The sequence below is a fragment of the Calypte anna genome, chromosome 1 (assembly GCF_003957555.1).
Source record: "Calypte anna isolate BGI_N300 chromosome 1, bCalAnn1_v1.p, whole genome shotgun sequence".
Classification (NCBI taxonomy): Eukaryota; Metazoa; Chordata; class Aves; order Apodiformes; family Trochilidae; genus Calypte; species Calypte anna.
The window spans coordinates 39,554,462-39,580,281 of NC_044244.1; the positions used below are offsets into that span (position 1 = coordinate 39,554,462).

A 25,820-nucleotide genomic window follows, 5' to 3' on the forward strand; every position below is an offset into this window, starting at 1 on the left:
AGTGCACTATTACAAAGAGTAACCTTCGTGCTTTTCGTACAGAAATTAATGCACTTAGCTGTATCTCCAGTGCACTGCTTAGATGCATGCTACCACCAGTCAAGACCTTTACAGTCTCTTTTATGCGTTGCAGCTGCATCTGTTTGCCTTCAGATAGGATTATTTCCTGGTTTGTAAAACAAGATGTCAGTATTTAGACATTATCTTATGTGACTTGAGACCCACAAAGACTTCAGTCTTTCACTGCAGCCTTATGCCAATAGTTTAATTTTACCAAAGTTCACAGTGTATTTCTCTAGGTGTGATGTGACCTGGTCGAATGTTGCCTTTGAGGCCCTCTACCTCACACAAAAGTGGGAAGAACAGAACAGGTGTGAGTCATGCCACACAGGGAACAGCCTTAGGGAAAAGTTATTGTTTTGCAGTTGAGATTGTTAATACACAGGCTGTCCCAGTACAGCCAAGTTTACTTTGGCCCTGCTTCATTTAAGAAACAAAGTTTACAAAGTTGGTTTTGGAACAGTGTTTGTAAGCACTTGTACCACTTCACCTGGCTTATGTTTCACCTCAGTGTGTGCTGAGGAGCTTTATTTGGTTTATGGTTGTTCATAATAAGCTTTGCCTGTCTAACTTCCTTTTGTCCACCACACTGCTTATATGCATCTACCTTGTAATGTGCTGCTAACACTGGGCTTGTTGCACACAGCTGGTGAGGTCGGGACACATGGGGCTAACTGCAAAAGGAGGGAATCACATGTAAGCAGTAGATAATGTGATCTATGGTAACATCTCAGCAACATAAATGTGTCCACTTATACTGTAGAAAGGTGTTTATGAAATAGTTATGTCAATGCCACACTTTATTTAATAAAATTACTTTGAATGGAAGTCAGGAGTTAGCATCAGTCCCTTAATCCAGAATCCATTAACAACTCCAGAAATACTTACAGTAGCATCAAGGGTGAATAGCAGAGAGCCTTCAGAGATTTTTTTTAAAGATCTCTGACCCTCAGCAGTCTGTATACTGCAAATACAGAAGCTTTATTTTGGTTTGTGGTGTTTTAACCATTTGTTAGGAACAGTTGGTTGAAATAGAAAAGTGCAATAAAGAATTGAACAGTTTTAAGAATGGTGAAAGCTACACATTTTAGCTACTATGCAAGAGTGGTCCGTTTGGCTTTAAATATTTTATTTAAAGTCTGTGCCATCAACTTAATTACACATCTTAAGCAAAACCAGGTAATAAATGGTCAAGTTAATTTTCAGTAAAAACCTTACTCCCATCAAAAAAAAGTAATTATGAATTAAGTATCAAGAGCCACCTAAGCTAGAATCAGCAAACCTCGTTTAACATTTGTAGGGTTAGTTCTTTGATGGTAGCCAGGTAATAATTTGGACAGGGCCTTAAGACTTTAACAGATAAATGGAAGAGACAAGTTTCTGATTCTGTCTCTTTTGACTGTATTTTAAACCTTGAGGTAGCTACAAGGCTGTCCTATGCCTGAAATGGTTACAGTGTATTACTTGATAAGCTGTAGGGTGAAGAAAACCAAAACTAGGTATTGGCATCTTAATGTGTAGGTACTCACTGGCTTTTCAGGATACAAATAAAGGGCACTTGAGTCAGGGGAGGCTGTGGTACAAGCTGGAGTTCAGCAGTGTCTACAAAATGGAAGAATCACCACTGCTAAGTGTAAGCTGAGGTGTTGTAATGTGACTTCCTAGTCTGGATCTGACTTCAGGCACAAGACATGGAGTTACATGATTTGAAGACTGGGCTTAAATAATTGCAGCAATCAGAGTCATTAGTAGCATTTTAAATTAGAGAACAAATAAGTACTGAGTTTGTGACATGGGAGTAAAGAGCTGGCATACCACAATTCAGACAGAAAGGTCATCTGACAGCATCATCACTTCCACTCCCTGTAAAACCTCACTGTAGTGTGATGGGATCTCTGAAGGCGTAACAGATGAAATCCACAGGGAGCATAAGCAAAGTGACTGAAAGCAACCTTACAGGACTGCCAGATATGAATGTGCTGGTATCAGAACAAAAATCATCCTGAACATACTCCCAGGCACACACTGAGGCAAGAGGCAGATGAGTAGACACTTTCAGAAGATTACCAGTGTGAGCAGCTGCACACCATTTCAGTTTAGTGCTGAGGTAATTCAGTGGTAGGTGAAGTAACAGCATCTCAGAAAAAAGTTAATGCAGTGCCTAACTTCAGTAATTTCAGTAGTTCACTCACACATTAGAAGTTGTCTACAGATACAGAAGTAGATACTAACTGGTTTTAATTCTGCTGCATTAAGCCTGTCCTTTTTCTACTGGGACAGTGGGCAGTATGTCCTGATTTAAACAACACTTTAAAATATTTCCATAAAGCTTCCATAAAAATACACTGCAAAGTCATCAGTAATCCCAGAAGTAACTACAGATGGTATGTCCTTGCTGCTACATTAATATTACATCCTTTTCTCCCCCTGTAATGTCATACCTTAACAGACTGACAAATGAAATTAGGCAGGTTATCATGATCCAGGTTCTATAAACATGAAACAGTTCTTGTTTGTAACAGCTTAGGCATCCAAATCTGAATCTTGGGAGCAGCCTTGTGCTGGCAGACAGAGTTCAATGTCCAGCAGCCTAACTACAGGTCTGCTGATAAGAATAGGCTCTTCATTTTAAAGAAACACAAATAGGTAGTCACAGCTATGTCAAAAGTAATTTCTGACAGATTCAAAGATTGCCTCTCCTGTGGCTTCACCTGAGTAAGAGCTTGGTCCAACTGGTTTGAAGCACACCCAGAGAAAACTTGAAACTGCTTCTGAATGACCCTGCAGAGTTTTAGTAGTGTGGAAGTGCTTGGAGAGTGAGTAGCATGACTTTCAAGCTTTATATACATTACACATTTACAGCCCCAGGAAAGAAAAGGTTTAGATAAACAATTTTTATTCCACTTAAAACCATGGAAATACTCAGAACTGTCCACACAGCAGATATATAACACCTACTGTTAAAAAGCTTCTGGGTTGGGTTTGAGTTGTTGGGTTTTTTCAGTAAATAGTTCATTATCTGACTGCTTGATTCTCTTAGAAAAGTCAATGCCATTTTCTCCTAACTTCCTTTTAGCACAGTCCAAACATGAGGTTCCTGCAAGGGGAGGGGAAAAAGAAGTATTTTCAGGTTGCTACATCTATGTACTCTGTAAAAGTTTTATTACAAGCAGCAAATACTAAGATAAACATCGTACTGGTCCACTAAGGTGGCTGTATTTGGAGTCAGAATTAGAACACCCTACTGAAAGTCTGTACCAGTTCAGTGATCTTGAGCTCTTCCCCAGTATTGAGCTCTGGCACTAATTAGCTACTAATTAGCTGCTTCCTGGTTTGTATTTTATACAGCTGCCTTTTGAGGACAATTATTAGTGATTTTGGAGTTCACAGATGAGAAGCTTATTTTAAAAGTCTGGATCCCTTAATTCAGAGAAAAAAAAAATCTTGGTTTAAGCTATTGTTGTATAAACAGCTTAGCTGAACAGTGAAAATCACAGGGAATTTCCTTCAAAATCAAGACATCCATAATTTACAACTCTTTGATACTTATTTTTTGTGGGTTATTACACAATTCTGTGTTGAGGACTTATTTTTTTACTTTGTTTCAAAATGCAAGTAAATGGGTACTAAAATTACTTGTTAGGAGAGTGCTAATAATTTAGTAAAGGAGCATTATGTCCTAGTGGAACTAGAGTAAGTTGTGCAAAAAAAACAAATCACCTTCAGTATTACACACTTAAGCTTGAGATTTACTGTTCCATACCTTCTTAAGGAAGGTATTCAGAATAGTTAAACGTATATTTGGGAATTTAAACCAAAACCTCATAGATGTCAGCATTATCCTAGAAAACTAAAACCATCAGTAAATACTTTTTAATATACCTTTACTGGAGCTTTTCCATTCTATCATTTGACATTTTATTGACAGCTGAAAGACAGCAGTTACATGCTAATATGTAGAAATAAACTATGAGGGGAAGAAAGAGAATCTCTTAAACAGACTTTCAGAGCTAAATCAGAATCTTGCACAGTAATTATTTAATTACTTTGTAAATAACAAGTATATCTTTCTATCTCTTATGGAGCTTTCTGTGAAAATAACATCATTACTTACTTAACAGTGTTGTGCTGTCCACTCTCTCAGCATCTAGAGAAGCATAAGAGACAACAAGTTAGCATCCAAAGAATTTTTATACATTTATGCTACATCCCAAAACAGCAAGGTATTTAGAATCACAGAATGGTTGGGTAGGAAGGGACCTTAAAGATCATCTACTTCCAACATACCTGCATGGGCAGGGACACCTCCCACTAGGGTCAGGATGATAAAGCCTTGTCCCAGCTGGCCTTCAACACTTCCAGGGATGGGGCATTCACAGCCTCCCTGGGCAACCTGTACCAGTGTCTCACCACCCTCACAGGAAAGAATTTCTTTGTGCTGTCTGACCTAAATCTACTCTCCTCGAGGTTAAAACTGCTGTCCCTGCTCCTGTCACCACAGTCCCTTACTGACAATTCCTTCCCTTCTTTCCTGTATCCTGCTTTAAGTACTGGGAGGCTGCTGTAAGATCTCCCCAGAGCCTTCTGCTGGCTGAACAACCCCAACTCTCTCAGCCTGTCCTCATGAGGAGGGGATGCTACAGCCCCTGATCATCTTCATGGCCTTCTGGACCCACTCTTGTCTTTCCTGTACTGACAGCCCCAGAACTGGACACAGTACTCCAGGTGGGGTCTCATGAGAGTGGAGCGTACAGGAAGAATCAGCTCCCTTGACCCTACTGGCCACACTTCTTTTGATGCAGCCCAGGATACAGTTGGCTCTCTGGGCTGCAAGCACACGTTGCCAGCAGATGCTGAGCTTATCAACCAGCTCCCCCAAGTCCGTCTCCTCAGGGCTGCTCTCAATGCATTCTCTGCCCAACCTGTTTGTGCTTGGGACTGCCTTGACCCCTGGTGCAGGACCCTGCATTTGGCATTGTTAAACTTCATGGGGTTTACACAGGTCTCAAGCCTGTCAGGGTCCTGGATGGCCTCCCTTTCTCCAGCACCTCCATCACAAAATGTGGGTTTGTCAGAATTGCTCAGGGTGTGCTTAATTACACCATCCATGCCCCTGTCCAAAGATGCTGAACTACTGATCCCAGTACAGAATCCTGAGAGTCACCAAACATCACTGATCTCCACCCAGGCACCAAGATGTTGACCACAACTTTTTAGTCTGTTAGTGTCATTTGCTTTTGTTTTCTCAGTTCTCTGGCTAAGCCATGGTAGAATTGTCCGTGTTTGGAAAACATTCAAGAAATCTCTTTCCTTCAACATACAGCTGGGGTTTTTTTCCATGGCTTTGTATTAAAGGCTCTTCAGTGTTACAGCCCAGGAATGTTAAGAGCTGAGAGACATGATGGAAGGGGGCAAGGTGAGGACCCAATTGGTAAAATGTAGCTCCCTGTCAATGCAGGACTGTAACCTCCAGCAGAGATATTGAGTTATTTCCCATTTTAGCATGAAGCACACTCTGCAGAACACCACTGACTGTCACAGCTGCAAACATCCTCACTTTTGGGTTTTCTCCATGTGTTAAGCCAAAAGGTATTGGGTTCACTGATTTACAGTTCCATTCTATGCTTACTCAGATATTATGGCCTACCCAGTGTTTCCCACCAGTTAATTCCTTCAGTTCGTTTCCTCTCTTTTACTGACATATTTCTTATTATGTAATTCTCAATATACTGGAGTAGTTCACACCAAAAATACAAAGCAAATTCCTTAACCAAGTACTAATAAAAACACATTCAAAATTAAAAATTAAATTTTAAAAATGCACAGATCTCACAGAAAGAAACTGGGTTACAATTTCATCACATATTCCAACTCTGCATGCCACTCATAAGCAAAGATGTTGCACTAACTCTGCATCAGGTCAACACCTCAGACCAGCTGCTGAGTGTTCAGACAGGACAGCTGTTACGTACCTAATCAAACCTTTGTTTTTAAGGAGGAATCATTACCTGGACTCTTCTGCTTGCAGATTTGAGCAGTCAGATCTTGCACGTACTCTGGGAATTGTTTAAAGCAGTTCCCGTAGGACACTACTTTTATTCCATGCAACAGCATATCTGCCTGGAGCTTAAAAAAGTGATCTTCATTTTCTTTAAGCACCAACATATAATGTTCTAAATCCACCTTATTCTTTACAGTATAAAGAAAAAGAGCTTGAAATATCTGATCACGCAGAGTCTCTCCGCAGCCCAAAAACAAAAAAGATTTGGTTCGATACAAATTTTGAAGAACTTCCTGTTAAGAAATACACACAAGAGCAACATTTACTTTAGTAGTAAGAAGGGAGATATAAGAACTTTTAAAATAGGTCAGATTTAAAGAAGAAGCTGAGCAGACATCACTACTGAACTGAATTAAGCGTGTTTTAGGATCAAGGCAAACTGACATTTCATAAGCACTGTGTAGTGAAATGAGGCAACCAGGTGCCACTAATTGCCAGGGAGTGGGCATGAGCTTGTGTTAAGCCCACCTGTGCCTGATTAAATTGGCCCACTGGTCCTGCTTATGTGCAGTTGGGGCCCACCCTAATCAGGCACAGGTGGGCTTAACACAAGCTCATGCCACTCCCTGGCAATTAGTGGCACCTGGTTGCCTCATTTCACTACAGCACTGTTTCTACCAAACAATAGTTTTACTCAAAATCAAAGTTACCATAAAAAAATTAAGTGCACATGTGAATTTCCAGTAAAGGAATTTTTAATTTCATTAATTACAATGGCTCAATTATTAGGCTCAGTCTATAAATAAGAAAAATTTAATATAATTAACCAAACATTTAACTTTTTAAAGTACCTAATATATGACAAGTCTGTGATCCAGAGCTGGTAATATCTTAAGCCCCTAACAAAATGAATCCAAACAATCAGATGGTGATGGACCCTTGTTCTGTTGTCTGGGATTCTGTGACTGGTGTTCTTCCACAAGATAAACACAACATAGATAAAACTATGACATAAACCTGAGGGAACTGATTGTGATTTACAAAGAAAGAGTAAAGCAACGCAGCTGGCTCTCTGAGTAACAGAGTTTTCTGGGCACCAATTATTTAAAGTGTATGATCTGACAAAACCTTAGCCTTAGGTAATGTGTACACAGTGATTACCATAAAATAATTTGGCAAAACATAATAAATATTTTAAAGCTGACACAAACCATGACTTCAGGGTCTTGAGTAACATCTTTATATCCCGAGGGATCTAGCACCATTCCACAGGGATCTGTATATAAACCGTGAATATGAAGAACTCCGTATTTTATATGACCTCTTGCCCACTGAAGAACCTGAAGCAAATCATGCAAGTTACATTCTTTTGCTATACTGTGATACACAACAAAAACAGAGATTCTGCAAAAATACACAGCTGTCCTAACTTACAAAAACACTTAAAAGCAGAAGTAAACTGCACTTTTCTGCAGCAAGAGATAATTTTAATGACTGATTACACAGCTTACTTCAAATCACAATAAAGAGGCCATTGCTGATACTGAAGATGTATCTAAAGCTTCGGTCTAAAGAAGCAATCAACAAGCTAGCTTCAGCAACACTGACAGAAAAGGAATCTACAGCAAATAAACTGCCAGCTAAGTGAAATCATACTTGTGATTGCAACATTTACTTCAGATAATTTAAGTAAGTGTGAGGGGTTTTTTCCCAGGAAGTGTGTGGGAATTGGTCGATCAGTATGTTCCTCAAATTCTCTTTAGTAACTGTTACCAGATTACTCAGAATAAAAAGAAACGTAAAATAAGTGTCTGTACATCTGCTCTTAGCTTGTAGACATGCTTTACCAATTAAAAGATTTAGCACAGACACTCCTTAAACAGGAAAATACATTTCAATTAAGTTCGCAAGATGCCTTCTCTTACAGTAACTAAAAATTCTACTGCTCTCATCATACCTTATCCTTATCTTTCAAGTCTAAAGATTCCATAGGTTTACCCTGTTGCTGACCAAATATTTCAAGTAAATTATCATAGTTTGTAGTAAGAACCATTGTGCCTCTCTCCATGAGTCTCAGGATGGATTGCAGAGCAACAGGATTCTGAATGTGTTGTTCTAAATTATCAAACACCTCCATTAAGCAGTCCTGGAAGAAGTTGGGCTTCGTATCCCCGGTGCGCTGAATGAAGGAAAATACTTAAAATTAAAGAAATGAAAGAAAATATTTACACATGGTAAGAACCATATGCAGCAGTATTAATTGCATCCAAAAGAAAACTCACATCATTTGCCTACTTTATGCCAATAAGAGAAGGTTTACATAGTATAGCAAGGATAAAGGTCTGAATGTACAAAACGATTTAGAATTCAGATTATTTTAGGTTGGATATTAAAAAGAATTTCTTTACAGAGAGGGTGATCAGCATTGGAATGGGCTGCCCCGGGAAGTAGTGGATTCTCCATCCCTGGAGATATTTAAAAAGAGACTGGATGTGGCACTCAGTGCCATGGTCTGGTAACTGCAGCGGTAGTGGATCAAGGGTTGGGACTTGATGATCTCTGAGGTCCCTTCCAACCCAGCCGATTCTATGATTCTGAGTGCTCTGAGCACTTAATGTAGCTGAAAATAATAGTCTGGATTTCCCAAAAATACTTGTGATAGAGGTGGAGTAAAACAAAACTATTTTCCAGTGTTGAATCCTCACTCTTCATTTCTCAACACACAAAAGTACACTCTCCTAAAAGTGTAGGCTGCATCTGCCCAGACTATCTGCTGAGGCTGACAGGAACAGGTAACAGTTTTTTAAAACATACAGGCTCCCTGTTCAATAAGCTGTATTACACACAGAACACGTCTGTTCATAAACCAAACATATTTACTGCCCTAACTACATGGAAACCTCACCTTTCTTAGTGTGCTTTAACTGCTTTGACAATCAGTGTACTAAAATTATCATTCCCTGCAGTCAGAGCCTGGGGTATACAATTAAAGGGGCTGTTTTTAATTTTTATTTTTTTTTTGGGGGGGGTAGAAAATTATCAATCATTAAATACACTACAAGGCCTAACCACCTGTGCAGACTCCTCCCTAGAGAGGTTGCTATTTCACTCTGCCAGCAGAGAAGTTCACAGTGTGCTCCAAAACACTCAACATATCTTACAGCTTGGCATTACAAACATCACCCTAATTATTTCACCCAGAAGACTCAGCAAACCTATTAGCACAACCTGAAAATTTCTGGAACTTAAAGAACAGCTGAGAAACTGGGCAGGAGACTTGTCTGCAGGGGAGTGTGAGGTTCAGCAGCGATTAACTCCATGTGACTTCAGGCTATCAGTAAGGTCAAGGTCTACCTGTATTTTCAAGGAATGTCTGGTTTTAGCCAGCAGAGCTATAAATTCCTCCTCAATTCCAAGAACCATTGTGGTGAATATTTAATAGTCAGGATCTTGCTCGCATTAGCAAGCTTACTATCACTAGTAATAAGTGATAGTAATTACTTAAAGTAATAAGTACTTTAATACTTAATTAAAGCTTATTATCACTAAAACCAAGGATTTTTAGCCTCTCCTAAAGGTGCAGTGTACTATAAGACTTCCATCAAAAATTCAACTTTTACCAGAAAAAACCCAAGTTTTAGAAAGCTGAAAATAATTACTGTTTTTATTTTGTTACAAAAAAAAATTTAGAAATTAATATAAGTTATAAACACACTCACTGGTGACATTTTCCTGATGAGATCATGTGCAACCACAAGCAGGTCTCTGTCTTTCATTACTTTTTCACGAAATTCAGCAACATCTCCTGGATGAAGTACCTCCAGCTGTTCAGCTGCTTCAATTACAGCCTCGATGCAGCTTCTCCAGGAGCAGAGTGCTGGGATTCCTGGTGCCACTGCAGCACTTACCCCAGTTCCAATTACAAGAAGAAGGTCCTGAGGCTGCTTTCTTATTAGACTTTTTAAGAACTTCCTTTAAAACAGAGAACAAAAATATTTTTTTTTTTTAACAGTTCATTTTCTAACTTCTCTGCAGATCTCATGACTGACTCAAAAAGCCCCAGTGAACTATTAACACCAGTGCAGAATACTAACCAACCAAAAGGAATTGAGTTCCTCATTACTACAGAGAAGAATGGTATTGGCAGCAGTTCACAGCCTTCCCCAAGCAGACCAACAGTGTACTTTAAGTCTTTTTAGACAAGAAAGTGTCATAATTAATTTAAGCTGGAAAATGGGAACAACTTCAAACAACTAATGCCTTTGAGATCCAATCTCACAATTGCCAGATTTCAGTCCCCTGGGCCAGACAAACACCATTTCAAGAGAAATTTAAAAACAAAACAAAACAAACAAACCTAGTCAAAGTACTGTCCAGTGACACACTTAACACAGTCCATGGAAAGCAGTCAGAACTATTTCAAAGGGACTAGTCACAGTATTTGAAAGGAACAAATTTTATGGTTTAATGGCAAAAAGCATTCTCTCTTATTTTCATTTATTACCACTACTTAGATGTTAGTAATTAGAGATTACTGTTTCAAAGACACACTTAGTGCTATGTCAGAATTCACTGCACAAGCCAGTATAAGACACTGTCAAGAAAGTCTGGGTTTTATTATTACTTTGCAAAGAAGATTTTCACTTCTTTGCATTTAAACCATTCATTGAAATCACTGCACACAAAGACTTCAGTAATGCAGAAGCTTAGAATTCCCTTGACTAGCAAAAATACACCCTCAGGGATTTTTAATTCCTGTTATCTGGTAGTATGGATGTTTAACACCTCTTATTTCACAATCATCTGAAACTAGCTAAAAGTGCACTGTTTTATTTGAAATGGCCTCAGACAAAACAATTAATAAACACATAGATAGGGCAAATTAATGCCTACAAAGAATCTCACTGAACTTTAAGGGGTGAGGGTGTTGCTGTTAGTCCCCACGCCTTCCTGCTACATTCAGCACAAACTCTTTACTCTTTGCAAGTGCATTATTTATTCCTCACAAGCAGCTTAATTGAGGATGAAGCACTCAGTCAGTGGAGAAATTAGTTTTTCTGGGATAATTTCAAGTTTTCAAGCATGATGTTATTCTTGTATCAAATATTAACTAATGTATTTCCCCTGTAATTTCAGACTTTAATAAAGAAACACTTTAGCATAACCTCTGTAACACAAGTTACCTGGATTTCTGCTCACTTCTCACTGTTGATTGCTCTGATGAATCCATCTCCGATCCCTAGGTAAAATAAAAAGTATAATTATTCTTAGTGCTTCTGCCTTAAAAAAGACCAAAAGTAAATCCAGATGTATTACTGTTAGGATTTTATATTCTTATCAAGTATTTTAAAATCAAGCCCATCCCAATGCACCCACTTATCAGTGCTTTTTTATCAAAACAAAGCTGATCAAGTACCAGTGTGTAAACCTGCCACAGCTCCATTTAAGATCAGCTGGAATGAATGCATTTCTTTAATTTAGTTTTTCATAATTATCAGTTGATTAAACCAAGTTTGTGGAAACCAGACTTCTGCAACACATAATGATCATAAGAGGCCCTCTGCTAGCCACTTGGCTACTTAACCAGACCATGGTTAAGTAAATAAAAGATTTAAAATACTTCCTGAAGAAAAAAAGCTTATTTATGTATCACATATATTCTGTCTCTCCTTGGGAGGAGAATTTGGTTACAATAACATCACTTAAAAATCCCAGGATTCATTACATTAATTCTTTGTTTTGTTCTATAAGGATATATTTTTTGTTTGGCATTGAAACACACCTTAGTTTCTCAGTGTGCAGAGTGCAGACAACAGACCCTAATCCCTCACATAAGCTTTGTGACAGACCCTATGCCTCATAAGGCTACTTCCCAGCAGTAAAGTTCCCATGCCAGAAGCTAATTTGCAAGCAAAAGGCCTGAGCTGGGACATGATTTGACCAAAACAAACAAAACAAAAAACCCAAACAAACAAAAAACCCCACAACAAACAAAAAAACCAAGGGCCAAACAAAGCCATAACCCAAGGAAAAAAAATAAAATCCCACCGTATGATCGAGGGACATCAGCATTTCTGAGGAAGACACAGAGGTGCACAGAGGGTGTCTTTTCAAGTAGAAAAAACTCTTCTTCTTGCAATACTTATTTTCTCCATACTCCCCTCCTTCACTGACAGTATCCTACAAAGACGTTACACTATCATCTGAAAAACAAACATTAGCACATTGAAAATTCAGAACAATAACCTGTCTAGAACAAAAAAAAAATTCAAACCCTGCAGAATGTTTCCTATGTCAAAAAGTTGAGCTCACAATGCAAAAAGAACACATGAAGAAAGTGCAACTTATTTATTCTGAAAAAAAATGACTTACTATCTCACCCCACCGAGTGAAGTACTTGGGAAAAAAAATCCCAAGAAGTCTTTCCTTATTACATTTGTAACTTACCAAAATTATTCAAATAAGCACCTTGCCACAGCATGTCATCAGTACAAACATTTTAGAGCTCACTGCTTCCTTTTATCTCTTCGAGTTGCTTCCTGGAAGGAGAAGCTGTGCAAATAAGTAGTAGAAAATATCACCAGCCTCCTAATAACTGAATGGCTATGATAACAGAAGTTCAGATGTCTCCATGCCTTTGAGTATTGAGAAACTATGACAAGTCTTAAATATTCTCCTATTAGACGTAACAGGACACTTTTTCAGTGAGCATACCCACAGAAAAAGGGGACCTGGGCACCAGCATTCAACACTGACTGACATCTAAACAGAGACCCTGGTGTAACCAAAGGCACGCAGCGTTGCTTTCCAATAATCTTTCCTTGCAGCAGCCTGGAAATGGGACCCAAATGTAGCACACAGCTGCCTGAAAGAGCTTCATCCAGCTCGGTTTCCACTCCAAACACAAGAAGGGCTCATCAGAACAAAATCTAATTTCGTGCTTTGTTCCTTTTCGAGAATGTAAGTTTTATTTAAGGATCTATCCATGAAGTAAAAAGCTCCCTGCTCACTGCCTGAAACTTCAGCGGTTTGATTGAGCCAAACGATTTCTCCAGGCACTTCATAGAATCATAGAATTGGCTGGGTTGGAAGGGACCTCAGAGATCATCGAGTCCAACCCCTGAACCACCGTTGCGGTTGCTAGACCATGGCACTGAGTGCCACATCCAGTCTCTTTTTAAATATCTCCAGGGACGGAGAATCCACTACTTCCCTGGGCAGCCCATTCCAATGCCTGATCACCCTCTCCGTAAAGAAATTCTTTCTAATATCTAACCTAAACTTCCCCTGGCACAACTTAAGACCATTGCTCTCTTTACCGTATGGAAACAGCCTTAAATATTTAACACAAAGGAAGCACCGGGCACAGCAAAGCCTTTCACCTCACTTCTGCTTGTCGATTCCTTCCGGAAAAAAAACCCCGACACGAAATAAACCAGAACAAACCCCACGAGCATCGGGCCGGGCAGCGCAGTAGTTTCTGCCCAGTTAAATTCCCGCTCTCCCCGGGGCACTGGAACCCGCGTTACCGGGCGGGCAGGGCGAGGCCCCGCCAGCGCAGCACCGACCTCCGGCCCCTCCCTCACCTGACACCCAAGCGGAGCCGCAACCTCGGCAACGCTGCCGGCTCCGGCTCCGCTCCCGATCCCTCCTGGCTCTGCCCGGGCCGGACCTGCCCAGGAACCACAGCCCCGCACCCTGGGCGGCGGTGCCTCAGGGCAGCCGGGGCGACGGCTGAGAGGGTCACAGAGCCCTGCGGCTGCCGCCACACCCTCGCCACGCCGGGCCCAGCCCTGCGGTCGCGGGGCAGATGCCGGCGGCGGCGGGGCAGACGCGGGCCCGAGCGGTGTCAGCGGCTTCGCCGGCGCCGTTACCTCAGGGGAGCGGCCTCGCCCTCCGCCGCCGCCGCCCCGGCCGTCCCCTCCTCAAAGCGTTCCCCGCCGCCTAGGAAACAGCCGCCCCAGGAGAAGCGTTCCGCCGGAGGACGCTTCTGGGCTGGCTGATGCCGCGGGCCAGCGCTCGCCCCGTCTAAACCCGCTCGGAAAATGCGAATTTACGTTCCTCTCAAACTTGTGCGATGGTTGAGGGGAGCAGCGGAGCTGGAGAGGCCTTCACACCCCGCCCCTCAGCAGGGCGGGACAGTGCCGCGCTTTGAACCCTAAATATGGGCGGGGGGTAAGGCTCAAGCTCCCCCAAAATGCTCGAAACTCTTTAGAGGCAAAGCCGCAAATGAGCAGCCGGTGAGTCTGTGAGAAATAGGAGAATCATCAGGCACGGGAGAAAAAGAACTGGCAGACTTGAAGACTGATGAATGGGGTTAGTGCTGTGAGGACTTGAAGGTGAATGGAAGTATTTAGAGATGAGAAGCAGCGGTGGGGGTGAGGAAATCAGAACAGCAGAAGAGTAAAGAGATGTTGTGGAGGTACCTACCGGGGCTCTGCTGAAGCGCAGGCTGGGATGGGTTGATTTCGGCGTAAGAACTGCGCTAATGATCCGCAGCAGGCGGCACGGCTGGACAGGGAATTAGCCTGTGGGTTGGATCCAGGCAGCTCCCCTCAGCTGCTCACCTTTGAAACCCAATAGCTAAAACTCTCCTCCTCTTCCGATTGCTTCCCTTTGCTTTTCTTTGTGGATTGTTTTCATAGAATTGGCTGGGTTGGAAGGGACCTCGGAGATCATCAAGTCCAACTCTTGATCCACTACCGCTGCAGTTACCAGACCATGGCACTGAGTGCCACATCCAGACTCCTTTTAAATACCTCCAGGGATGGAGAATCCACTACTTCCCTGGGCAGCCCATTCCAATGCTTGATCACCCTCTCGGTAAAGAAATTCTTTCTCATGTCCAACCTAAACCTCCCCTGGCACAACTTAAGACTGTGCCCTCTTGTCTTGCTGAGAGTTGCCTGGGAAAAGAGACCAACCCCCACCTGGCTACACCCTCCTTTCAGGTAGTTGTAGAGAGTGATGAGGTCTCCTCTGAGCCTCCTCTTCTGCAGGCTGAACAGCCCCAGCTCCCTCAGCCTCACCTCATAGGGTCTGTGCTGGAGTCCCTTCACCAGCCTGGTTGCCCTCCTTTGGACCCGCTCCAGGGGTTGGTTTTTTGCATGTGGTTTTTTAATTTTATTTTTAATTGTTTTTCTTTTTTCTCCCTAATTTTTAGTCTCTTTAAGCCAAAGTCTGAAAACTCGAAGTTCCTTCAGTGTAGCTTATTAAGGCATTTGATTAGCACTGTTTAGCTCAGTTCCACCCTTCTTGCTAACAGCAGCAGGATGAATGAGGTGACCTCAGGCAGATGATGTATAAAGGCTGCTGGCTGTGCCTAAGGATGCTACTGCAGAATGGTGCCCCCAAATTCCAGTTGCAAAGCAGTGCTGAAAATGAGTCAGTGTCCAGTTTGTTTCCTAGCTGGAGCTTTCAAAACTACTTGTGGTACCATTTTACAAGCTTTTGAGGACTTGGAAGTACTTAGAGGCATGAGCTTCCCAAACACAGGTCTTGAAATGTTGTGTTTCTCTTTTGCTTTGGGTACAATCAGGATTCGTAGCTTAACTGATAGATCTGAGCATTCTCTTTTGGTTGTTAAATGTCAGTGTTGAATTGATAGTCTGGTGCAGTTTTTAGGAAAAATTGTGGCAAGGATGGTCTGTTTGGCAGATGAAATATAAACCTACTGTTTTTACTCCATATCCCATGTTACTTTTGGCAAGAATTGCTGCGTTGGCCACGCTGACTTCACTAACTTTCAATTTGCCTAAGAACATTGTGTCCCTGTGAACTGCCTGTGTAATATTCCCTAGACATCACTTCTCACTTTGTCATTTTTTTAATATCACTGTGTAACAATGTCCCTAGAAAGGCTTAACAGACATTTGAAGAGTGATATAGATAGTGGCAAGGAAGATGGAGGATAGGATCAGAGAGAACAGGGAGGGAGAAAAAGGTCTGTACCTACAGCCTCACCTGAAAATTGAAGTTTGATTGAGTTAAAGAAGAATCCAACTCTTCACCTTTCACCCTTTGCTGCTGGCAGTCAGTCAGCAAAGTATTCCAATGTGCTGATATTTAGGCTTCAGTTACCATAAAGGTCAAGGTCTTGTGTTTTAAAGGAACCAGGTGATATTCTGCTCCCTAAACCCCAGTAACTATGTGGGAAATCCAGCTTGGAATCCCATTTGCTACTACACTGTAATACCATTGGAATGTATTAGCAAATAATTTGCTGAATATCTTAGAATATTTTGTGAGCTGGGGATAGGAGTCACAAAGACTTGCTAAATATTTGCCTGCTCTTGAGACTCAAGGTCATACACATCCTGTAGATTCAAAATACCTACTGTTCTCCTTTGTTCCACAATAATTTCAAAAGTAATATGAAATTTGTGAAGAAAGTCCTTGAAAGCTTTTCCATTTTTCAGTCTGAATCACTTCATCTGATAAATGTTATTACCTTTTCCCCTAAGTCTTGCTCCTTTTATGTCCTTAGGCTAAAATAACTCTTATTTAAAAGCCTCAACAGTGCTCACAACAATAATAAATTACGTAACTCTGGATTCCTTTGCAAGGGGCTTGGGAATTCAGTAAAGACAAAGAATATCAAATATTTTTCAATCCAGTATGATCCAAAAGTAGCCATATAAATACAATGAAAAGGAAGCTTATTTTAGTTTTCCAAATCTTATTTTTCATTATATTTCTTTGCTATTATTCAAACAGTATACGAGAGAGACAAGCAAACACTGATGAAAGAAAAATGGCATAAAGTTCAGTAGCAAAAGTTATGGTCAAAAGAGGATGCTGTTGAAAGTGTGTGAAAACCTGTAAGCTTTGAAATGAGAAGGAATTTCCTACAGAAGCAACAAAGAAAGGCAAGCACTGTTGCTAGGATTGAGAAAATGTGAGAAGTAAAACACATTTTAAATAGAACAACTACAGAATCTTATCCCTTGATTCAACCAAAGATTTCTCTCTCTTCCTATAATAAATTCATATGCTTATCCAATTTTACTAAAGAATATGTTGTTTCAATTGTTTATGTTGGGCTTTCTTGCAGACTTTGGAAATGCTGTTCAAAGTGATGTAATTAGGATAAGAAATGCAGCTGGTTGGTTTTGGCTGGAAGAGGCAATGTGTCTGATTATTCAGCTGTGTTTTTATGCACTGAGATGTAATGTTCATTTATTTGTGAATTCTGGATGTATAATAAATTGTGATAGAGTAAATCCTTGTTTACATTATGCCAGAACCTGCTGGTTTGAAAGAAAATGAGTAAAACTCATAATGAAAGTTTACTGAGCTTGCTGAAAGGTATCTTTAAGAAACCCACTAACATCTCTTAATTTTTTTTCATAGCAGGAAGCCAATTTGCCCCTGTTGATTGAGATAAAATTCCTTCTACATGCACAATGGAACTGCTAGTTACTTTCTTGCCAGTGATTCCTTTTTTTTCTACCTCAGAACTGACTGGATCTTACTAGTTTGTCATCTTTGTAAACAGGATAAATTATAAAATGCTCTCAGGAAGAAAGATACTATCAGAAATTCTAAGTATGTTTTCAAAAGCCAGTGTCAGTTCACTTACAGTTTAGATATAGAGATTATTTTTCAAAGACAACCTTTTAATTTTTACTTCTAGCACCATCTGTGCTGTAAAATAATTCTGTATGTGACTGCAGGTGTACCCTGAGCTTATTTTAAAGCTGCCAAGTGCACATCATCTGTGGTGGATACCCACACGGTCTCTTACATCCAGCTTTTACTTAGGAGAGCACAGCTACATGCAAGTTCTGTGTCACCTTGCACCTACCTCTTTGACACTGGCTGAGTGCTCCTCACTACTCACAATTTGCTGCTGCTGTCCTGAGCTTTCAGTGAGATGGGGAAGAGATGGTAAGCTACAGCTTCTTGTGAATTTTTTTTGAGGTCTCTTTTGAATAGCAGTATAAGCTTTATTAGTGGAAGGCTTTAGTAACAAATTTGGCTCTACACTGAATACAGGACAAAATGCACGGAGATAATTTTATGGTATGCTCTGTTATAGAAGTGAACACAACCTGTTCAATCCATTTACCACAGCCTCACTCCTCCCAAATAAATTAATCCAATAAAAACAATAAATTAACAGTTATTGGATTAATAATACATTAATTCTTCTAATTAAAGTGTGTTTTCTAGAGTCCAGTAGCATTAGCATCATTCAGAGTGTAATCATTTCAGTCTTGTCACATGTGGGAAAAACTGTGGAGGGAATTAATTCTGTTAACTGAATGCTTTCTGACCTTGAATTTAGTTTGAACTGCTTATAATGAAGTCTGAATACATGAGTTTGCTTTGAGAAACTAAGGAATGGGATTGACTGGAATCTCCTTTGATTAAATAAGTTGTCTTTTGTAACTTTCTGACAAAAAAACAAAGGAGTTCTTTCACAAGGCCCTTATCTGTGCTGAATGGCAACAACTCGGGAAGCAGTGGGAAAGGGAGAAAAGCTATTTCGAAAGACGAGCACAAAAGGAGCAAAAATAAAACCAAAGAGAAGACAGTACAAGATAAAAAAAAAAAAGAAAAAGAAAAAAGAAAAAAGGTATAGGAAATTAAGCATTATAGAGACTAGAAGGGATGGATAAAAATCAACCATTTTACTGTAACAGATGGGCAGAGAGATAGCCAGACAGGAAGTTGACAACTCTAAAATTTTGCTTGAATATGTTGCTGCTTGGTTAAAAAAACCCAGCTAGGTCAGAGAAATGACCCTTTCAAATATAATTTTAAGAACTTGTAGGTGAGCTGGTGTAAAGATCTTTTTTCATTGTCAAATACCAGATTTTGAAAATGCTGAAATAGTTGCAGAAGCAGATATATATAAAATCAGGACAACAGTAGTGGTGTTACTCTGCTCTGTTAGAAAATCTAAGAAGCAATACAAAGTAATGAGGGTTGTTTGTTTTTTGTTTTCTTTTTAACTGGCTGAACTTTTGTGGACCAATGGCTACTTCTTCTACCTAGGCATATCTTTAGCAAGTTTAAAAACACAATCAACAGGGTAGAACACAAAGAGGTATCAAGGTGACCAGCACATGGGTGTAGCCTGTAGCGCTGAAGTGCAATAGAGGAACATTGTTTAAGATCTTTGACTTCTCCTGAGCTAAGAAAAAGGAGCCCTGAGGACAGGAACCCCATCACCCTGTGCAATGGTGGTCAGTCAGAATGGTGGTCTGATGTACTGGGGAACTGTTTGCATAATTATGTGCAGATCTCATGTTCTTTTTAGCAAACAAACCTTTGCTTTGAGGTGGGTAGTAATACAATCTCCTGTGTAGCTTAAATATTTGTGCCTAACTCCTGAGTAGAGGGTATAGCTGAGGTTATCTATAATTGTAATTCCTGTGAGGTCAGGACCATGTCTGTAGGAGAAGCTGCAAATGGAGGTAGCACTTAATCCCAGGGATGGAAGCCAAATGAAATCTTACTCAAGCAGCAAAGCTTTTTGCATCCAGTACAGCTGCTTGGATTAGTATCAGCAACAGATGAGAACCATGTTGTATATCATACATGATTTTTGGCATGACATCTCAGTAACAAATTTCATTTAATGCATATAATAACAAAGCATTTTTCTACAATGTATACTATCATCCCAAGAAAGATTACAGATCCCAGCTGATAGTTGATATTATACAGATACTATACAGATATTTAGACACTTACCTTCTGTTCTTTCATTTGAGAATCTGTGCCTTCATGCAGAAACACATTGACACTATTTCACAGAAAGATGACACTGCAGCAGGATTATCAGAGCAAAGTATTCAGGCCTTAGCTTTAACTACTTAATATTATGTGACCCATAAATGCTTGAAATGTTATAATACGAAGGTCCTGTATTCTACAGAAAAGAAAAATAAAAACACAACTTGCTGTAAGTTTAAGGTTAATGGAAGACAGACAAAATTCCATTCTATGTTTTTAGGACCAGAGACTTCAGAAGCAATTCCAGGACCTTTGTCACCTAAGTGAGGAAAGGAACTGATAATAGGAGAAAAGTTAACATGCCTTAAATACAGAGATAGTTGTGAGGGGTGGAGCTCTTTCCCAGTGAGTTTCAGAGAGTGAGAACCAGACAAAGCAGAGGAATGATGAGATTAGGAGCCCCAGACTCCTGTTCAGGTTTGCAGGGAAGTATTTTATATTTCCAATTTCATGCATACAGCACCACCTTCCTTCCTTGGCAGTTTGTTAGGGTCCTGCCGCCATCCCAAGTTGATCCTCTGTTCCTTCCCTTCTCATTCTTCCTGTTCTAATCTTGATTTCTTCACCCAGCCAGCCATAATTTCATTGTGAGAGTCATTGATTTTTAATACAATCAATATAGTTTCTTTGCCAGGCCATGTTTAGTTTCCTCTCTCCTTATCCCTCAGCACTTCCCCTGCTCTTGTCCTTCCTTTGCACAATGATATGCACTCCTACTTTGTCCTTTTTCTGGCTCTTTGTGCTGTACAATCTCCCATTCCTTGAGCATCTTGGCTCCCTTTCAGACTTTTTTCCTCTCCAGGCTCAATCTGGCATCTGCTTCCTTCACAGTCAGAGTCCACCCTTCTGTTTAATGTACAGTCAACTAGATCTAACTATCCCCTCTCTATCATCTCAGTTAATGGTATCTTCCTACCCTAAACTGTAGCAGACAAACCTTTCTTGGGGCACAGCACTTCAAAGTCAAACAGGTGTTCTTGCCAAGGTGCACAAACAGTGCTCCAATCTTGCTGCCTTTAGACTTGGGTAGCCTTGTTTGGTACTTCTGCCCCAGACTCAGCCAACTTCCTCCTCTGGCTGCTCCAGAGTGAGCTGAGGATGCATTAGGAAGCTCCCCTTTATTGGTTGCCCAATCCTGCTCATGCGCAGCTGGGGTCAGCCCTAATTGGGCACAGGTGGGCTTAACACAAGCTCACGTCTCCCACCTCGTAATTAGCAACATCTTATTGCCTCATTTCACTACACTACACAATACGTTTCAGCCTCCTTTTCTTCCTGTTTCCTAATTCTGGTCTGTTTGCTCCATAAATCCCATTCACAATCACTTTCCATCCTTCCCTTCGGCACAGTTTTGCCACTCAGTCCCAGTTTTGTCAGGCTGTACAACCCCCATCCCTTCCTCTCCTCTTGCATACTTTTCCCCTTGTGACGTTTAAACCAAATGGTTTCCTCCCTCTTCTTCAGTCAGGTAGCTACTGAGACAAGATCATCCCTCAGAAATCTTGACATGTATAACCTCAGCCCTTGAGCAACCATTGCAGGGAAGGGCAGCCTGTACTCCTGGAGTGGGGCACCCTCGCCCACCCACAACCCACTCGTGGTGGGCAACCAGAAGAGGCTCAGGGACACCTGCTGCAGGAGGGCCTGGGCTGTCACAACCCTGAACAACCTCACAGTCTAACAGGGCAGCGTTCACTGCATCCAGGCCATCATCACCATGCCCTCAGCTGGGGAATGAGGTCTGACAGGCTCTGTGGGGCATCTCATGAGCCATCCAAACCCTCGCACAAACATCCACCAGCAAACTCTGGTCCATAGCACGGGGAGCTGAGCAAACGAAATCAGCTACCACTGCAGCTCACGGGGCAGCGAAGCTCTGGGAAGAAAAGCCTTTTTGATTCACTGAGTGAAAATAAATTGCTTTTCCTTCCAAGGGAGAGGCAACAGTGTCTTTCTGCCTTCCCTGTAGCAGGGCACATATCTCTTCTGCCCAGCTGCTGGCATGGCTGCTAATTAAGCTGAGTCTTAATTATCTTTGAGATCACGGCACTTCACCAGAATTTGGCTGGAGGTGCACAGCAGACGCAAGAGCTGGCATGGCTGTAGTCACCTTATTTCTTCAGGTGATCAGGCTGAAAAATAAAGATGGGCTTAAGCTCCTGGCTTAAGAGACACCAATCTGCCCTGGTGGGGCTTGGTTGTTTAACTATGGCAGCCACTGCCTCCCAGCTGGAAGCTGTAGCTGGGGGTGGGCACAGCAGCCCTAAGCTTTCTCCTAGGGCAGACATACCCTTAGGGGCTCTGTCTGGTCACACAGACGGGTTCTGGGGGATTTATCTGTCTGGACCTTGCCTGCTCTGCTTGCTGGACACAGCTGGCAGCAGCCTCTTGGGGACCCGGGTCAGCCTTCACAGGTCTCCTGTCTGCACTCAGGAGAACTCCTCTCAGGATGGACCGAGCTGCCTCAGCAAGGTAGGGAGCAGTAAGTAGCTGGGAGTTGGTTTTTTTTATCTTAGTGGAAAAAACTGCATGTTACGAGATTAGCCCCCTCACCATTTCTGTACTGGTAGGCCCAAGATCCAACCCATCCTGCCTCCAGGATGTCCGTGCTCCTCTGGAGCCATCTTCCCCACACACAGCCATGGCAGCCCCACCTTGCCTCAGCCATCTCCTTCCCACCTTCACTTCCTTCCCTGTGGCCCCTGAAGCCTCCCCTGCGCCCCCTGAGCTCTGTTCCACCCCCACTTCTCCAAGAGATATCTGTGTGTTCAACCCTGCTTTATCCCAAACACCAGAATATGAGCCCCTTCCTCCTGCTGCTACCCTGACACTGCCAGGTGGAAGTTTGGTACATGGCAGCCAGGCATGGAGGCCACAGAGGGCAGCAAGGCAGGGTCTGCCTCACCATCAGCTCCACCAGGCTGCTGAATTTGTTGGGTCCAGCAAGAGATGATGTCCATAATACCACTGGCAGCCATTGCTGCCCCTCTGGTGTCTCTAGCTGGCTCTTCTTTGCCTGTTTGCAGATGACACCAAACTAGGTGGCTCTGTTGATCTGCTGGAGGGTAGGGAAACCTTACAGCGGGACCTGGTTAGATCAACAGGCCAAGGTTAATTGCATGAGGTTTAACAAAGCCAAATGCCAGGTCTTGCACCTGGGTCAATACAACCCCATGGTAAGCTACAGACCTGGGGAAGTGTGATTAGAAAGCTGTAAGCTGGAAGGGGACCTGGGGGTATTGGTTGACAGTCGACTAAACATGAGTCAGCAGTGTGTGCAGGTGGCTTAGAAGGCCAATGGCATCCTGGCTTGTATTGGAGCACTGTGTCCAGCAGGAATAGGGAGGTGATCATCCCTCTGTACTCAGCTCTCGTGAGGCCACACCTTAAGTACCTTGTTCAGTTCTGGGCACCTCACTACAAGAGGGACATGGAAGTGATGGAGTATGTCCAGAGAAGGGCAATGAAGCTCATGAAGGGCCTGAAGCACACACAAGTCCTGTGAGGAGCAGCTGAGGGAGGTGGGGTTGTTCAGTCTGGAGAAGAGGAGGCTGAGAGGAGACCTTATCCCTCTCTTCAGCTGCCTCAAGGGAAGGTGGAGCGAGGAGGGAAACAGCCTCTGCTCCTTAGTAAACTGTGACAGGACCAGAGGGAATGGATGGAAGCTGCACCAGGGGAGGGTTAGGCTGGATGATGGCCTGGCCAGGACAGTGGTGGAGTCACCATCCCTGGAGGCATTTAAAAGGCATTTGGACCTGGTCCTTTGGGACATGGTTTAGTAGTTGACTATTATGTTGGTCAAAGTTTGGACTGGATGAACTTGGAGGTCTCTTCCAACCTAAACATTCTGTGATTCTGTGCTTTGGAGAGGGGTCACTAGAAAGGCAAGAGCAAAGTTAGACAGTGGGAGTGTAGATTAGCAGGACTTACTAGGGGCTTGCTGAACCCTCTCCCCATATAAATTAATTTAAATATAGTTTAGCTTGTTATTTACTTTTATGAGGAGAAGGCAATTCCTACTCTGTACATACGCTCTGCTTTTCCCCCTCCCTTACTCTCTCACATGAAGTTTCAGATTCCTGGCAGAAAATACTGGCATGCTAGAAGCACACAAGGGGAAAGAACAGGGACAAATGAAACAGTTTTCCTCAGCCTTTCCCTTAGAAAATGCTGAGTTGTTTAAATCTGTTTTCTGGAGTACTTTTTATCCGATTGCAAAATGTCATCCAGAATTTAAGTTTTAAGAAAAACATGTAATTTATTATCAGTGCTATTATAAAAATCCCACGGAGTACAATCACGGTAGAAATTCCAGGTTGCTTGTGAAGAAGCTTCTGCCAGAAAGAAAGAGTAAGTTAGTTTTCTTGATACCTATTTTCAGATGATCTGTAATAATATTCAGTGTGTACTGAAAATATGTGTGCTGCTGTACCTGAGCAAGTGTGGTACAGGTATCGTAGGAAGATGATGTAGGATATAACTTACCAAATAAAACTAGAACACTGCCAGTATAAAAACAAATTTAAATGTCTCCTTCTTAGTTTTTCTTGCTACTTAAACGCATTATAAATTTTACTTGCTTATCCAACAACCAAGTAAACTTGTCTGTTGTCCAACAGCTCAAAAGTGGTTTTAAAATTCTCCCAGAACCCACTGCTTCTCTAGGCACAAATCCAGGACTTGTAGGATGAGGGCCCAGGGAACATTGTAACTGAGAGAATATACACCGGTTCAGCTACAGATGATTCAGTTCTGAGTGTTGATAAGTCTTTGGAAATAGTGACCTAAACACTTCATTTCTTAGAAAATGGTGCATAAGATTGGGAATGTGCCAGGCAATGAACAATATGAATATGAACAGTACCACAGGTTTCTAACACAGCAGAGGAGTAAAGAAGGAATATTTGTCCTTAAAGTAATATAAGTTATTATATAGATGTTTACCTTCAAGCAAACATATTTTTCATCTCAGGGTGAAGTATCTTGAGTAATATAAGGGGAATATCATATTCCATTTATGTTATTTAATTCCATACTAACAAGCCAGTGTATAAAAATACATCAGTCTGCAAAAATCAGTCTTTTTCAGGTATGGGATATAGAGCTTTTCTCTGTTGTATGGAACAGATTCTCTGGTACCAAACAAAGAAGCACTGGGCCATCCTACACTATAAGCCAGGTTTGCTCTTTGTTTGCAGAACAGATAGCACAATGAGCTCTTGTTTTTACAAAAGAGGATCTCTTGAATGTTGCACAATGCAACAGAATATAAAAAAGTAGTTCAACTCTCAATATCCTGTGTACCTTTGTAGCTCATAGGAAGCATACCTGTGTACTCAAGCAGAAATAACTCCCTTTAGAGATGAACTCTCTGCAAAATTCTTTGTACCTCCTAGGAAATTTTAAGCATTGCTTGGCATAATGCCCTGCAGCTGAAGCATCTGTCAGATGGTCTTCTGAGAAAGTAATACCTCACATGCTGTGAGAACAGTTGTTTGAAGGATGCACTCTGTATTATTGTTCATATATGTGGCAACTCAACTGTATAGCTTATCTTTTCTGTTGATGCCATATTTATTTTTAACCATACAATTGTGCATTTGTTGATAATTTATTTCTGTGTTACAAAACCATTGCACGCTTGGCTCACAGTGTATATATATGAACATGTAAACAGTGTAATATAATTAAATTTAGGTTGGAAGGGATCTCTGGAGGTTGTCTAGTCCATAGTGCAAAGCAGAAATATGTCAGGTTGCTCATGGTCAAGTTTTGAATATGTCCAAGGATGGAGAATCCACAGGTTCTCTGGATATCTATCCTAGGGTTTGACCCCCCTATGGAAGAAGTTTTCTTTATGTTATTATATATACATTCCTGTCTATAATAATCTTGTTAGCTTACCATAAGTCGTGCTTGTTGGTTGGGCCATTTTTTGTTGGTTTTCTTTTTGCTGTTGTGCCCTGAACCTGTTTGCCTTCTGTGAAAGCCTTCTCTTTTCATCAGCTTTGCC

At 41.5% G+C, this 25,820-nt stretch overlaps 1 protein-coding gene across 8 annotated transcripts; it reads right to left on the bottom strand.

The window, feature by feature from the left end:
• Positions 1 to 2,939: 2,939 nt before the first annotated feature.
• On the bottom strand, positions 2,940 to 14,525 carry FAM118A (family with sequence similarity 118 member A). 8 transcript variants are annotated; one of them, XM_030451892.1, is made up of 9 exons: positions 14,492 to 14,525; positions 12,110 to 12,264; positions 11,245 to 11,300; positions 9,781 to 10,033; positions 8,019 to 8,240; positions 7,273 to 7,401; positions 6,069 to 6,354; positions 4,175 to 4,207; positions 2,940 to 3,157 (listed from the first exon to the last, which is right to left on the bottom strand). In XM_030451892.1, the coding sequence occupies exons 2-9, from the start codon at positions 12,131 to 12,133 to the stop codon at positions 3,021 to 3,023; spliced, it is 1,140 nt and encodes a 379-aa protein (XP_030307752.1). In that variant the 5' UTR covers positions 12,134 to 12,264; positions 14,492 to 14,525; the 3' UTR covers positions 2,940 to 3,020. The 8 variants fall into 8 exon arrangements, with proteins under 8 accessions (XP_030307752.1, XP_030307745.1, XP_030307735.1 ...); XM_030451885.1 differs by lacking the exon at positions 14,492 to 14,525 and adding an exon at positions 13,936 to 14,144; XM_030451875.1 differs by lacking the exon at positions 14,492 to 14,525 and adding an exon at positions 13,648 to 13,972.
• Positions 14,526 to 25,820: the final 11,295 nt, after the last annotated feature.

Coding starts and splice junctions, on each gene's coding strand:
- FAM118A (XM_030451892.1), bottom strand. CDS start 12,133: ATGCTGATGTCCCTCGATCATACG. Junction 11,301..12,109: donor TGATGTCCCTCGATCATACG/GTGGGATTTTAT, acceptor TATTTTACCTAG/GGATCGGAGATGGATTCATC. Junction 3,158..4,174: donor GGACAGCACAACACTGTTAA/GTAAGTAATGAT, acceptor CTCCCCTTGCAG/GAACCTCATGTTTGGACTGT.